The 14,888-nt window shown below is 43.3% G+C and overlaps 1 protein-coding gene across 1 annotated transcript in view; it reads left to right on the top strand.

Moving 5' to 3' along the window:
- The window catches only part of DNAH7 (dynein axonemal heavy chain 7), a 155,821-nt gene that overhangs the window by 34,782 nt on the left and 106,151 nt on the right, over positions 1-14,888 (top strand). The window contains exons 17-19 of the mRNA XM_077917415.1: positions 407-1,092; positions 2,932-3,118; positions 11,682-11,875. Of these exons, the coding sequence (XP_077773541.1) occupies positions 407-1,092; positions 2,932-3,118; positions 11,682-11,875 (1,067 nt within the window). The remainder of the gene's footprint in view (positions 1-406; positions 1,093-2,931; positions 3,119-11,681; positions 11,876-14,888) is intronic.

The raw sequence follows: 14,888 nt of genomic DNA, 5'->3' as shown, positions 1-14,888 counted from the left end.
TTGCTTTGTACTACATCTTCTTTCCATCTCGGGGCAGAAACCATCAGATGTCAAGGAAATACACAACTGACTTTTAGAAGACATTTTAAAGCAGCCCTCTTTAGGGAAGTTTTTAATGTTTGATCTTTTATTGTGTTTTTAATGTTCTGTTGGGAGCCGCCCAGAGTGGCTGGGGAAACCCAGCTAGACGGGTGGGTTAATAATAATAATAATAATAATAATAATAATAATAATAATAATGGCATACACAGCAGGGTTTTTTTTTTTTGGTATCTCAGTACCTACTGCATTGTGTAGATTTTTATATCATATGCATGACTTCCACCTTCTAAAAGTTGTAGTGTAGATATGATTTAACATGTGACCTACATTATGTTACTTTAAAAAAAATCTGCTTTTTCTCTAGATTGATCAGTTTAATGCAGAGGAGGAGGCGTACGGGTGGTTAGCATCTCAGTATCCTCAACGTAAAAAAATCCAAGATACCCTAAATCCGTACCTTCGGCTTTATGATATGGCAGTAGAGTTTAACACCAAATACAGAAACTGGATGGATGGAATATTCACCAAGGTGAACCCGGATACAGTTGAGATGGATACAGGGAACTACTGGCGTGCATTGTACAAACTGGAAAAAACCTTCCACGATTCCCCAAATGCCTTATTTCTAACAACGAGGGTCAGGACAAAAGTGGAGGAATTTAAGGAGCACATTCCGTTGATCCAAGTGATTTGCAACCCCGGCTTGCAAGACCGGCATTGGGAAGCCATGTCAGAAATCGCCGGGTTCCCTCTGAAGCCCTCCGAAGATTCTACTGTCTCTTCCTATATTGATATGCACCTAGAGTCGTTCTTGGAAAAATTCGAAGGCATCAGTGAAACAGCCAGCAAAGAGCATTCGCTTGAGAAGGCCATGGTGAAAATGATTTCAGAATGGGATGCCATGGAATTTGTTCTTCTTCCTTACAGGGAAACCGGGACTCACATTTTATCGTCTGTGGATGATATTCAGATGTTGCTGGATGACCACATTGTTAAAACGCAGACCATGAGAGGATCTCCTTTCATTAAACCTTATGAAAAGAAGATGAGGTAAAATATTTCCTAAGGGGGCGGCGTCAATAACATAGCGCACAAGTGGCCTTGTTTGATTTGTGGTGTAGAGCATTCAAAGCTATTTAGGGCTCAAAGGACATGCGAGAGTGGCAGACCATTGTGAAAAAAGCAAATCACTGATTTCATATAAAGTCAACATGGGAGGAAGGTAGTTTAAAGTATAGGGCAGGCTGGAGAAGAGAGGTAAACTCTCAATCCCCCTTAATTCCTGTGGTTTTTCTCTCCCCCCCCCCCCTTTGAAACTGGAAGTAGCCTCCTCTGGGAGGGAAAGTAGTTAGGACATTTTTTGGAGGGAAAGCAGTATGGTGGAGGGAGAGTTTGGCTCCCAGAGCCCACCCTCTGCTTAATTTCCCACCAGTCCCTACTTGGGCCCTACCATTCTTACATCATGCAATCTCACAGGAACCCTGTGAAGTAAAATGCTGAGTGAAAACATAATACGTATTGGTTTTATGTTTCTGTACAGACGTACTCCTGCTTCTCCTGTGTCACTCTCCTCTTGCCTTTACAAAAAACCAAAGAGTGGGTACTAAATAAGCAGGCAAATTGGACAGGTCTATGGATTTGATACCATCGACCATGAAATCCTTCTGGACCATCTAGAGGAGCTGGGAGCTGGGGGCACTCTTATACAATGGTTCTGCTCCTTCCTCCTGGGCCATGTCCAGAAAGTGGTGTTGGGGAATGAGTGTTCAGACCCCTGGGCTCTCACTTGTGGGGTGCCTCAGGGTTCCGTCCTCTCCCCCATACGCCGCCTCCTCTGCATTAAACTGATCAATCTAGAAAAAAGCAGAATTGGTTTTTATTTTATTTTAATTTAACATAACATAGGTCACGCGTTAAATCATATCTACACTACAACTTTTAGAGGGTGGAAGTCACACATATGATTTAAAAAACTACACAATGCAGTAGGTACTGAGATACAACCCCCCCCCCCCCGTCTGTATATGCCATCATCATCATCATCATCATCATCATCATCATCATCTCTCCCATGTGGGTTTGGCCTGGGTGTTCATCAGTATGCGGATGATACTCAGCTCTACCTCTCTTTTAAATCAGAACCAGTGAAGGCGGTGAAGGTCCTGTGTGAATGTCTGGAAGTGGTTGGCGGATGGATGGTGGTGAACAGATTGAGGTTGAATCCTGACAAGACAGAAGTACTGTTTTGGGGGGACAGGGGGCGGCGGGTGTGGTGGACTCCCTGGTCCTGAATGGGGTGACTGTACCCCTGAAGGACCAGGTGCGCAGCCTGGGAGTCATTTTGGACTCACAGCTGTTCATGGAGGCGCAGGTCAAGGAAATACACAACCATCTGACTTTTAGAAGACATCTGAAGGCAGCCCTGTTTAGGGAAGTTTTTAATGTCTGATGTTTTGTCGTGTTTTTAACATTCTGTTGGGAGCTGCCCAGAATGGTGTGGAAAAACCCAGCTAAATGGGCAGGGTATAAATAATAAATTTTTGTTATTGTTGTTACTATGGAAATTAGTTACACCTTTTATGCTCAACCTTAATAGCCTGAGACTTTTTGGTACAAAATTTGCATTTCACTGTATGGACTCCCCAGCCAAGGTTGGGAAAGGGAACAGGGCATGAAGCATTGTGTTGTTGGGTAAGGACAGGCTCTGGAACTGCTTTCCTTTGTGAAACCATGAGAGAGAACTACATCGGAGCTAGCATTTTTTCCTTACTCCCAGTTCTACAGGTGTATGGAATTTTTAGACTTACTATGCGCCTTGGGTGTTCATCCCAAGAGAAAGGTTGCTTCTGTAAGCAAGGATCTGAAAACTCTGTGTGTTCTGTTTTGCAGGGAATGGGAAGCAAAACTTTTGCTGGTGCAGGAGATCTTGGATGAATGGCTCAAAGTTCAGGCCACTTGGTTGTATCTGGAGCCAATTTTCAGTTCTCCTGACATTATGGCTCAGATGCCCGAAGAAGGGAGGCGATTCACCTCTGTGGACAAAACATGGAAGGACATCATGAAATGTGCCATCCAGGTAAACATTTGTTCTGTTTTTGAAACAGCATGCATAACGTGGTCTATGATCCATCCATATGATCTAGAAATCAGAAAAGAACTACTGATGGTAACAAAAAGGGAATTGTGGTTTGTCTTATTAAGCTCAAAAACACTGCTATAAATCAATTCAGAAATAAAGTCTGTCCTAAACTAAATTGCACATGCTGAAAACTATCCTGTTGAAAGCTAACCATTGTTAACTTGAAGGGATATTAGGAAGATTCTAACACGATGCATGTAATTGTAGGAATGAAAGACATTATAATTGTGAAAGACAACTCAGTGTCTTGAACTTACTCTGATGTTTATTAAGTAGCATCAATTTCAAGCGGGGTTACTTTCAATTACAGTGGTACCTCGGGTTACATACGCTTCAGGTTACAGACTCCGCTAACCCAGAAATAGTGTTTCAGGTTAAGAACTTTGCTTCAGGATAAGAACAGAAATTGTGCTCTGGTGGCATGGCGGAAGCAGGAGGCCCCATTAGCTAAAGTGGTGCTTCAGGTTAAGAACAGACCTCCAGAATGAATTGAGTACTTAACCCAAGGTACCACTGTATATGTGTTTTGGGCTGCAACTGTATATCTGGTCCTCAGTATGCTTGCTCAGAAGTAAGTCCCAATAACTTCAGCAGGACTTAAATTGCAGTTCTGGAATACTGGGAAGCACAGTGAACATAGTGGAACTTACTTCTGAATAAGCATGCAAGTAAGGAGCCTCTTTACGCCCATCGTTCAGCCCTAACACTGAGGTCCAGCTCCGAGGGCCTTCTGGCAGTTCCCTCACTGCAAGAAGTGAGGTTACAGGGAACCAGGCAGAGGGCCTTCTCGGTAGTGGCGCCCTCCCTGTGGAATGCCCTCCCACTAGATGTCAAGGAAATAAACAACTATCTGACTTTTAGAAGACATCTGAAGGCAGCCCTATTTAGGGACTTTTTAAATGTTTGATGTTTTATCGTGTTTTTAATATTCTGTTGGGAGCCGCCCAGAGTGGCTGGGGAAACCCAGCCAGATGTGGGGGGTATAAATAAATTATTATTATTATTATTATTAGGCTCCAATCCTGTGCACGCTAGGCATTGTGGGAGACACTGAGCTGCCCCTGCTCCATGTCGCCATGTCTCTTTCACCCCCTCTTCCCAGTAATGTCTACTTCAACCCGATATGTGAAATAGTGTCGTTCCAGCTGTCAGCAGCCATTGGGTATGGGGTGGAGGTGGAGCATAGGCAATGCAAAGCCATGTAATGCGTTTGTTAAACTAGATGTTATAAGGAACAGAGCAAAGCAGTCACAGTAGCCCAATGACCCGTATAATGCCTATTCTGTCCTTATTAGAGGATAAAACACAGTGAACTCAGTGGGATCAGGCCCTTAGGTTGCAGCCCTGTGCACACTTAATTGGCACTAGGCAAGTGGAGCTTAACCATGCAAAGGTTTGGATTTGCATGTTGTAAAAAGCTGGTGTTCAAAATGTCATCTGCTCCTTAGTAGGTCGAATGTAAAAGTTCTGGGTGCAAGTCTTGGTATTCCTGCCTTATTACAAGACATCATCATGCTGATCTTGAAGAGTGTGTGTATGTGTGTGTGTGTGTGATAGAGAGAGAGAGACAGAGTTTGTAGATAGAGCCACAGAATCATGGAATTGAGGGACAACATAGATCCTCTGCTCTCTGTGATATTTTCATTTCATTTCCCTGTTTTTCTTTAGCTTTGTTGCAATGTAATTATAAAAACTCCATAAAAATGATTTGACGACTGAAAATAGAGCTCGGTTCTTATGGCGAGCAGTCTGGTAGCTCATTCTGCCATTCCATTTCCATGCGCATTAACTCTCAGGATCCTTTCCCCAGAAGGTGGCAGTGTGTGTCTAGGAATAGCAACTGGGTTTTATAGTTGTGAATTAAAATCCCCTATCATTGTAAACTAAATTTAAGCCTGTGCGTTGATTTTCTGACTTGCTGTTGTGTTTTATAATTGCTGCGAGAAACTGTAAAAATCCCCATTGCCCTGTGTTTTACCCCAGATTTGAATAGGCTTTATCTGTGTGGCTCAGAGCAATGAGGACAAAATTGCTCTTTTGGTTTCGTCCTGGCTTTTGATTAAACGAGTCGAATAAAGGCGTGATCTTTATCAACGTGGGAAGAGAAATGGAAGTTAAAATATCTTAGGATATGGAATTTGGCATAATAACAGACCAGAGATTCTTTTTCCATGCCCTGGCTTAGCTGCAATATAGTTTTATTCCCCCCCCCCCCTTGTAAGATATCCGCAAATAACATCAGTTCTCTGTGAAATCTTGATCCATGACTGCTTTGTTTATTCCTGATGTTCCATCACAGTTGTAGCTGTGAAATATAGCCAGAGGAAATCGTGAAAATGGGTGGCTGTAGCCTGTGCTAAAATGTGCCTTTATTGCAGCTACCGCTTGAGGGCGCTCATGTGGCGTCAATCAGCATTTTTCTCAGGGCTGAGGGTGAAAGGGCATAGAAAGCATCTGGGGGACAGGAGAGGAAAGATTACCTAAAGCTTATTTTATTATTTTCACTTATTATATTTGTATACTGCCTTATACCCGCAGGTCTCAGGGCGGATGCAACATAAAATCACAATTTTAAAACCCAAAATACAGTCATACCTCGTCTTGCGTTTGCTTCAGGTTGAGCGTTTTCAGGTTGCGTCCTGCGGCGACCCAGAAGTACCGGAAAGGGTTACTTCCGAGTTTCACCGCTCGCACATGCGCAGACGCTCAAAATGGCGCCACGCGCATGCGCAGAAGCGGCAAATCGTGACACGCGCAGACGCGGGTTGCGTTCTGCTCATGTTGCAAACGGGGCTCCAGAATGGATCCCGTTCGCAACCAGAGCTACCACTGTACATAATAAAAGTAAAAAACAAAAATACCCCCCAACACATTTTTAAAGACCATTGGATGTCAAGAAATAGCAGTGCCAAGGATACTTTGAGAAGGAAAATGTGTTTTGTAGGTATGGTGTACATCAGGGGTCAGTAAACTTTTTCAGCAGGGGGGCAGTCCACTGTCCCTCAGACTATGTGGGAGGGCAGACTATATTTTGGGGGGGGGGAATGAACGAATTCCTATGCCCCACAAATGCATATTAAATAAAAGCACACATTCTGTTCATGTAAAAACACAAGGCAGGCCCCACAAATAACCCAGAGATTCATTTTAAATAAAAGGATACATTCTACTCATGTAAAAACATGCTGATTCCTGGACCGTCCGTGGGCCAGATTTAGAAGGCGATTGGGCCGGATCCAGCCCCGGGGCCTTAGTTTGCCTACCCATGGTGTACATAGTCAAGGAAGCATGCTGATTCCAAGTTCACTCACTCCAGTGTAACAAGATTATTTGAAAACATTTCTACTTAAGAGTAAAGGAATGAGATGTGAGGGAGGAGTGTCTGCATGGTAACATTTAAATCTGTTTCCCCATTCATGTAGCTTATTGCCATACTCGGGTCATTGGGTTTGGGGTCACTGTCTTAATTATGGACACAAAATAAGCGTTTAAGCATCTTTAAGTTCAAGTTGCCAAAGGGAAGCAGCTGTCTAGACCACACAGGATTTCTGACTGCAGGATCCATATCATGCAGAGAGGGAGAAGTGAGAGAGGGTCAGTGGTTGGAAGAAGCTGACACTGGCTGGAGGAAACCAAACACTATCTCTGCATGTTGAATCTTCTTATTCTAGTTGTCGTCTTATTCTAATTGATGAAGTACGGGTCCATAACTGAGTATTAAATATTTTCATCCCGAAGACCCTTAAGGGAAACAGGTAACTGCAGCAATTTCCTGCCCCATTCCATTAAAATGGAAAATTATATACAGTGGAACCTCAGGAAGGGAAGGGAGTTTGGATTTGATACGCCGCCTTTCACTCCCCCTAAAGAGTCTCAAAGCGGCTAACAATCTCCTTTCCCTTCCTCCCCCACAACAAACACCCTGTGAGGTGAGTGAGCTGAGAGACTTCAAAGAAGTGTGACTGGCCCAAGGTCACCCAGCAGCTGCATGTGGAGGAGCGGGGAATCGAACCCAGTTCACCAGATAACGAGTCCACTTCTCTTAACCACTATACCACACTGGTTCTCGGGTTACGATGGGGATCCGTTCCAGAGGCCCTGCCGCCACCTGAAAATGCCACAACCCAAATCATCACTTCTGCGCATGTGTGGTGCGATTTAGCGCTTCTGCGCGTACACGAACAGCGTGATCCCAGAAGTAATCCATTCCGATTCTTCCGGGTTTGCACCAGTCGCAACCCGAGGGTTCCACTGTATACAAATTTTGCCATACTAGAACTAAGGCTGGGCAATATATCACCCCAAACCGTATCCAAGTCCATATCATGATATCGGTTTCATAATCTTTGACCTGGCAATATATCGTGAATCATGATGTGTGTGGGCTATCCGAAATTCACAGCGTGGGGAAAAACTGTGAAGCCAGCCAAGGCCTCTACATAGCTCCATCCTTATTTCAGACATTGTGATATATCAGTATATCGTGATGGTTAGCTGGTGATGGTATCATGGTGTTGAAAACCAGCCCTAATAGAACATACACATATCTTTGTATGCCTATTGACCTCCAATGTAGTAGAGCAGTCAGCAAAAAGCAAAAGGGAATTCTGCAACATTTCAAAATCCGCCCAGATTTCAAATTTTTAAAACTTGATGGCAGTATATCATAGAAACATGGAATTTTAGAATGGGAAAGGATCAAAATCTCATCTAGTCTAACCTCCTGCTGTGCATAAATCTTTTGTTCAATGTGGGGTACACACCCGTGTTTCTCAGATTAAGAGTCTCATGCTCTACCAACTGAGCTTGTTGTTGTTTAGTCGTTTAGTTGTGTCCAGCTCTTGGTGACCCCATGGACCAGAGCACGCCAGGCACTCCTGTTTTCCACTGCCTCCCACAGTTTGGTCAAACTCATGTTTGTAGCTTCAAGAACACTATCCAACCATCTCGTCCTCTGTCGTCCCCTTCTCCTTGTGCCCTCCATCTTTCCCAACATAAGGGTCTTTTCCAGGGAGTCTTCTCTTCTCATGAGGTGGCCAAAGTACTGAGCCTCAGCTTCACGATCTGTCCTTCCAGTGAGCACTCAGGGCTGATTTCCTTCAGAATGGATAGGTTTGATCTGCTTGCAGTCCATGGGACTCTCAAGAGTCTCCTCCAGCACCATAATTCAAAAGCATCAATTCTTCAGCGATCAGCCTTCTTTATGGTCCAGCTCTCACTTCCATACATCACTACTGGGAAAACCATGGCTTTAACTATACGGACCACCTTTGTCCATGGAGTTTTCTTGGCAGTCATACTGGAGTGGCTTGCCGGTTCCTGCTCAGGTGGATCACGTTTGGTCAAAACTCTCCACTATGACCTGTCCATCTTGGGTGGCCCTGAACGGCATAACTCATAGCTTCTCTGAGTTATTAAAGCCCCTTCACCATGGCAAGGCAGTGATCCATGAAGGGGACCAACTGAGCACTTGACCTCAAATTTCATTATCTCCGTTCTAGAGGAAAGGTAAACAGTTAAAACCCACATTTATTAAATTCTGTTGAAAATAGTGGAACAGATACTGTCCAATATTAATTGCTGGCGAATGCCAGCTGTTAGTAGCTGTCAGATACTGATTGCTTCAGTTATTGGAGCTTGTCATATACTAACCCTTACTCAAATGAGTTTTAATAAATAAACCGAGTAATTAATAACTAAATCTGCAGATGCCTTCTCTCCTCTGTAAAATTGAAGCATAAAATATGATGTTTGTTAAGATATGTTAAAAACAATTCACTTTCTTTTTTAAAAAAATGTTGCTTAATTTAGTAAATGATTTTTTTTAAAAAAGCGATTCATTAGTAAATTCATTTCTTAAAGGTCGCATGCCTGTTTCTTTTTTTAAAAAATAAGATTTTGTTAAAGCTTTTTCATAATACAATAAGATAAAAGAAACTAATCTAAACAAAAACAAAAACAGAGTGAGAGAGAGAAAAGAAAATACCAAAGGAAAGCAAAAAAATAGAAGGAAAAAGAGAGGAAAAAGAGGAAAAACAACAGGACTTCTGATTATCTGTCTGTCAGTTACATATGTAAAAGAAATTACTCAAAATATTCACTCTAGAATGACATCTGACTGATCTACTTTCTGTTAGGCAATATTTTCCCAAACCTCCAACCCAAATGTGCCAGATTAATTCATTTTCCTTTTCACACAAGAAGTCCAAAAGGGATTCTCTAATTACTGTTACTGAGAAATATGAGCAATAGTTTTTCTCTAATCAAACATATCAACATTATCTCCAATAACTTCAACAACCATTCCTCCATATTAAACAACAGTAAATCTTACAATCTGTGTTCACACAAGAGTCTCTCTCTCTATATTAAAATAATATTCCACGGTTCTTTTCTTCTTATGCATTCCTTAATTTGCACCCAATTCCATCACTTCCGTTCCCATTTGCCGTGGTTTTCCATCAGGTTGCATGCCTTTCTCTAATGTTACTGCATGCCAGAGCGAGTTATAAGTCAGCTGTCAAGATTCCGGCTGGTAACCTGTCGGATGCTCTCAAATGTTGGCTATATACATGCCAGCTGTCAGATACTGTGCAGTGTTGAAACAAAAGCTATGTTGAGAAGGCTCAGTGAATATTCACACATCTGGTTTTTCCTTTGTTTATTTATTGAGAACATTTATATCCCACCGTCCCAGCTCGAGACTGAACGAGTCAAAGTGGCAAACAAGTACAGGATATTTTAAAAATTAAAAATAAATAAATGAAAAAGCTAACAGCAAAAATATCAGCAAAGCCACAACTGAAAAGTAGAATAGGCAGAACGTGTTGGCCAAGGGAGAAATTCAGGAGGTGATGAAATTCAGAAGCAGTTGAGAAGAGAGAAGAGGAGTTCAGGGATTTTTTTTAATAATTATTTTTAAATTTGTGTGTCCTTGCTTCTCAATTTGATCCATTTACATGGTTTTATATGTTTTGTGGTATATTATGCATTGTGACATGCCATTATTTTTATTGATTATACTTTAATAATTCTTTATTGTAATTGTTAAGTGTAAATTGTTTAATTATTTTTTTGCTGACATTTAATTTTACTGCTTACTTTTATATTCTAAAGGATTGTTGAATGCTGCTTTATTTGATATAAGTTGATTATTTTAAAGTTATGCTTTTATTGCTTTTTGGTAATTAGGTGTTTCTTCCGCATTGTGTATACAATCGTACCTTGGAAATTGAACGGAATCTGTTCCAGAAGTCCGTTTGACTTTAAAACCAAACGTTCGAAACGTTTGAAAACCAAAGCGTGGCTTCTGATTGGCTGCAGGGAGCTCCTGTCGGATGTTCAGCTTCCAAAAGAATGTTCAAAAACCGGAACACTCACTTCTGGGTTTTGTTTGTTCTGGAGCTGATTTGTTCGGGAGCCAATGTGTTTGAGATCCAAGGTACGACTGTAGTAGTAATACAGAAAGGCGGTAAACAAACTAAAAGTGAAAAGTGAAATGAAATGAAATGACATGTCACTGCCACAGAAGGATCAAGGGAACTTTCAAAGATGATTCATTGCATTGTGTATACAATCGTACCTTGGAAATTGAACGGAATCTGTTCCGGAAGTCCGTTTGACTTTAAAAACGTTCGAAAACCAAAGCGTGGCTTCTGATTGGCTGCAGGGAGCTCCGGCAGCCAATCGGAAGCTGAAGAAGCCCCGTCGGATGTTCAGCTTCCAAAAGAACGTTCGAAAACCGGAACACTCACTTCTGGGTTTTGTTTGTTCTGGATTTGTTCGGGAGCCAATGTGTTTGAGATCCAGTAGTAGTAATACAGAAAGGCGGTATATAAACTAAAAGTGAAAAGTGAAATGAAATGACATGTCAGTGCCACAGAAGGATCAAGGGAACTTTCAAAGATGATTCATTATCAAAAATATACAGAGGAAAATGGAGCCAATTCCTCTCACCTCTGGGCCTTTCACCTTCTAGAGCAGAGATGTAAAAACAGTGACCCTCCATATCTTGTTGGACTACTGCTCCCAGAGTCCTATTCTATTGGCCGCACTACCCGGGGCTGATGGGAGTTGGAGTCCAGCAACACTTAGATGGTTACAGATTCGTTGCTCCTTCTTTGAGAGCCAGTGTGGTGTAGTGGTTAAGAGCGGTAGTCTTGTAATCTGGTGAACTGGGTTCGCTTCCCTGCTCCTCCACATGCAGCTGCTGGGTGACCTTGGGCTAGTCACACTTCTCTGTAGTCTCTCAGCCCCACTCACCTCACAGAGTGTTTGTTGTGGGGGAGGAAGGGAAAGGATAATATTAGCCGCTTTGAGACTCCTTCGGGTAGTGATAAAGCGGGATATCAAATCCAAACTCCTCCTCCTCCTCTTCTTCTTCTTCTTCTTCTTCTTCTTCTTCTTCTTCTTCTTGAGCAACTGAGTCCCTAACACAACAACAACTGGCCTGTAGATTGAGATGGTGCTGATTTTCATAATCCTTTCTTCCTTTCTTCAGGACAAGCATGTTCTGACGGTAGTGATGATAGACAAGATGCTGGAAAAACTGAAGAAATGCAACGAGTTCCTAGAAATGATTCTGAAGGGGCTGAATGAGTATTTAGAAAAGAAACGCCTCTTCTTTCCCAGATTCTTCTTCTTATCCAATGATGAATTGCTGGAGATTCTCTCAGAGACCAAAGATCCGACACGGTATATAGTATTGGTTGATACGCAGCCGTAATTCACCTTAATGAAGTTTTCACATGCTATGAGGCAACAATGAACACATAGACACATAGACACCTGTTCCTTATATATTGAAAATGTTGCCATCCCTCCTGTTGTAACCCTGACTTTATTTTTCACTGCTGTATTTTCTGGCGTATAAGACTACTTTCTAAACCAGGAAAATCTTCTCAAAAGTCGGGGGTCGTCTTATACACCACCCACAGCAGCAGCTCCTGCAGCAACTCCCCACCAAAGGACAAAACGACAGCAAATTAAATCAGAGGACACCAAGCTCTCTAGATGAAGCAGAAATATGCTTGAAAATTGGCCCCAGAAGCCCCCCCCCCAATCACCAGCAACAGAACAACCCTAACTGCTCCCGGTAGTAGACCACTAGCAAATTCCACGAGAGTGGCTCAACAAAAGCAGTGAAAAATCCCCCCAAAATGCTTCAGCAGGTCCGACAAAAGCAATAACTGAGCGAAGTTCAGCGGCGTCCTAGCGACTGAGGAAGCGAACCAAAGAGGAAGCCCTCCGGCTCGCTCCTCTGTTTAAACGGACCCGGCCACGCCCCCCCCCCCAGCCATTGGGAAGTTTCTGAGCCGGACTGGAGACTGGTTTTTTAAATTTTTATTTGGTGTGTGTTGGAAGAGGGGTAGTCTTATACGGCGAGTATATCCCAAACTGGAAAAGTTGGGGGTCGTCTTATACACCCAGCCGTCTTATACGCCGGAAAATACGGTACTTTGTTTCCTGTGTCCCCTTCACAACAGGGGTAGGAAACCTTTTTCCAAGTGAGGGCCACATTTGCTCCTGGGGCAAGCTTCTGGGGTCCACATGCCACTGATGAGTCAGGCAAAAGTGGAAAGAGCAACAAATGTAAATTTCAGCTTTGTACAATGGGCTACTTTCTCCATAAACTCTCACATCCTTCTCTATCATCCACCCAGGGAAACAAGATACGTGATCCCTTGGGGGGAGGCAAACTGAGGCAGGGTGCGTGGGGTTGATGAGCGGAGCAAGTCCATGGGATTTCTGTAGATTTCTACACTTTGGATCATGATCTGGATTCGGATCCAGAGTGGGTTGGAATGGGTCCAATCCCAGTTTACAATTGGGATCGTTTGCGTGATCATGCACTGTCCTAGGCACAAATACCATATTTTTTGCTGTATAAGATGCACTAGACCACAAAATGCACCTAGTTTTTGGAGGAGGAAAACAAGAAAAAAAATATTCTGAATCTCAGAAGCCAGAACAGCAAGAGGGATCGCTGGGCAGTGAAAGCAGCAATCCCTCTTGCTGTTCTGGCTTCTGGGATAGCTGCGCAGCTTGCATTCACTCCATAAGATGCACACACATTTCCCCTTACTTTTTAGGAGGGAAAAAGTGAGTCTTATAGAGCAAAAAATACAGTATATATAGATGCTCTGCACCCTAGATTTTGCAGATGAGATTCCATGGATTTAGAACTTGGACTCTGTGTGTGGAGGTTCTATTGTAAATGTGAAGTCAAACATGCAACCATGAGGGGGGAGCAGGTATGCTGCAGGATGGATGGGGGGGCATCTTAGCCCCCCCCCCGGTGGGGCGCAGAAGAATCTCTCCAGATCTTTGTTTGTTTGTTTGTTTTTATTGAATTTATATACCGTCTTGTATCTGGGTGTCTCAGGGCCCTTCACAGAATAAAATCAAGACATAAAACCACAAAATACACAATACAGTGGTACCTCGGGTTAAGAACTTAATTCGTTCTGGAGGTCCGTTCTTAACCTGAAACTGTTCTTAACCTGAAGCACCACTTTAGGTAATGGGGCCTCCTGATGCTGCTGCGCCGCCAGAGCACAATTTCTGTTCTCATCCTGAAGCAAAGTTCTTAACCCGAGGTACTATTTCTGGGTTAGCGGAGTCTGTAACCTGAAGCGTATGTAACCTGAAGCGTATGTAACCCGAGGTACCACTGTAAAAATAAAAACAACAACCCAATTGCCTGTCCCCCCCCCCAAAAAAACCCCCACATTTTAAAAGGGCATAGGATGTCAAACAGATCAACCAAAGGCCTGGTTAAAAAGGACGTTTTTGTCTGGCGCTTAAAGGTGTATAATGAAGGCGCCAGGCGAACGTCCCTGGGGAGAGTATTCCACAGATGGGGAGGCACTGCAGAGAAGGCCCGTTCTCGTGTTGCCACCCTCCGAAACTCTTGAGGAGGAGGCACTTGAAGAGGGGCCTCAGAAAGTGATCTCAGGGTCCAGATGGGTTCATATGGGAAGAGGTGATCCTTGAGGTATTGCGGTCTTGAGCCCTTATAGGTCAAAACCAGCACCTTGAATTGGGTCCGGAAACTAACTGGCAGCCAATGCAGTCGGACCAGGATTGGGGTACTATGCTCAAACCGTCTTGCTCCGGTGAGCAACCTGGCCACTGAATTCTGCACCAGCTGAAGTTTCTGAATCTTCAGAGGCAACTCTATGTATAACGCGTTGCAGTAATCTAACCTTGAGGTTACCAGAACATAGACAACAGTAGTTAGGCTATCCCTGACCAGATAGGGGCATCCGAAGCTGATGGAAGGCACCCTGAGCCACTGGCCATTGGCTTTGCCCATTCTTCAGCTCACATGCCTCACCAGCTCTTTTCTGCACTATCCTTGAGTGCGGCCGTGTGTCCTATAATTCTGATAATACGTGGTTAGAGGTGTGTATACAGTGGTACCTTGGATTAAGTACTTAATTCGTTCTGGAGGTCTGTTCTTAACCTGAAACTGTTCTTAACCTGAGGTACCACTTTAGCTAATGGGGCCTCCCGCTGCTGCTGCGCGATTTCTGTTCTCATCCTGAAGCAAAGTTCTTAACCCGAGGTACTATTTCTGGGTTAGCGGAGTCTGTAACCTGAAGCATCTGTAACCTGAAGTGTCTGTAATCTGAGGTACCACTGTATAAAGGTAAAGGGAACCCTGACCATTAGGTCCAGTCGTGGCCGACTCGGGGGTTGCGGC

This window comes from Podarcis muralis, chromosome 1 (genome assembly GCF_964188315.1).
Source record: "Podarcis muralis chromosome 1, rPodMur119.hap1.1, whole genome shotgun sequence".
Taxonomy (NCBI): domain Eukaryota; kingdom Metazoa; phylum Chordata; class Lepidosauria; order Squamata; family Lacertidae; genus Podarcis; species Podarcis muralis.
This window is presented reverse-complemented; position numbering and strand designations above follow the sequence as displayed.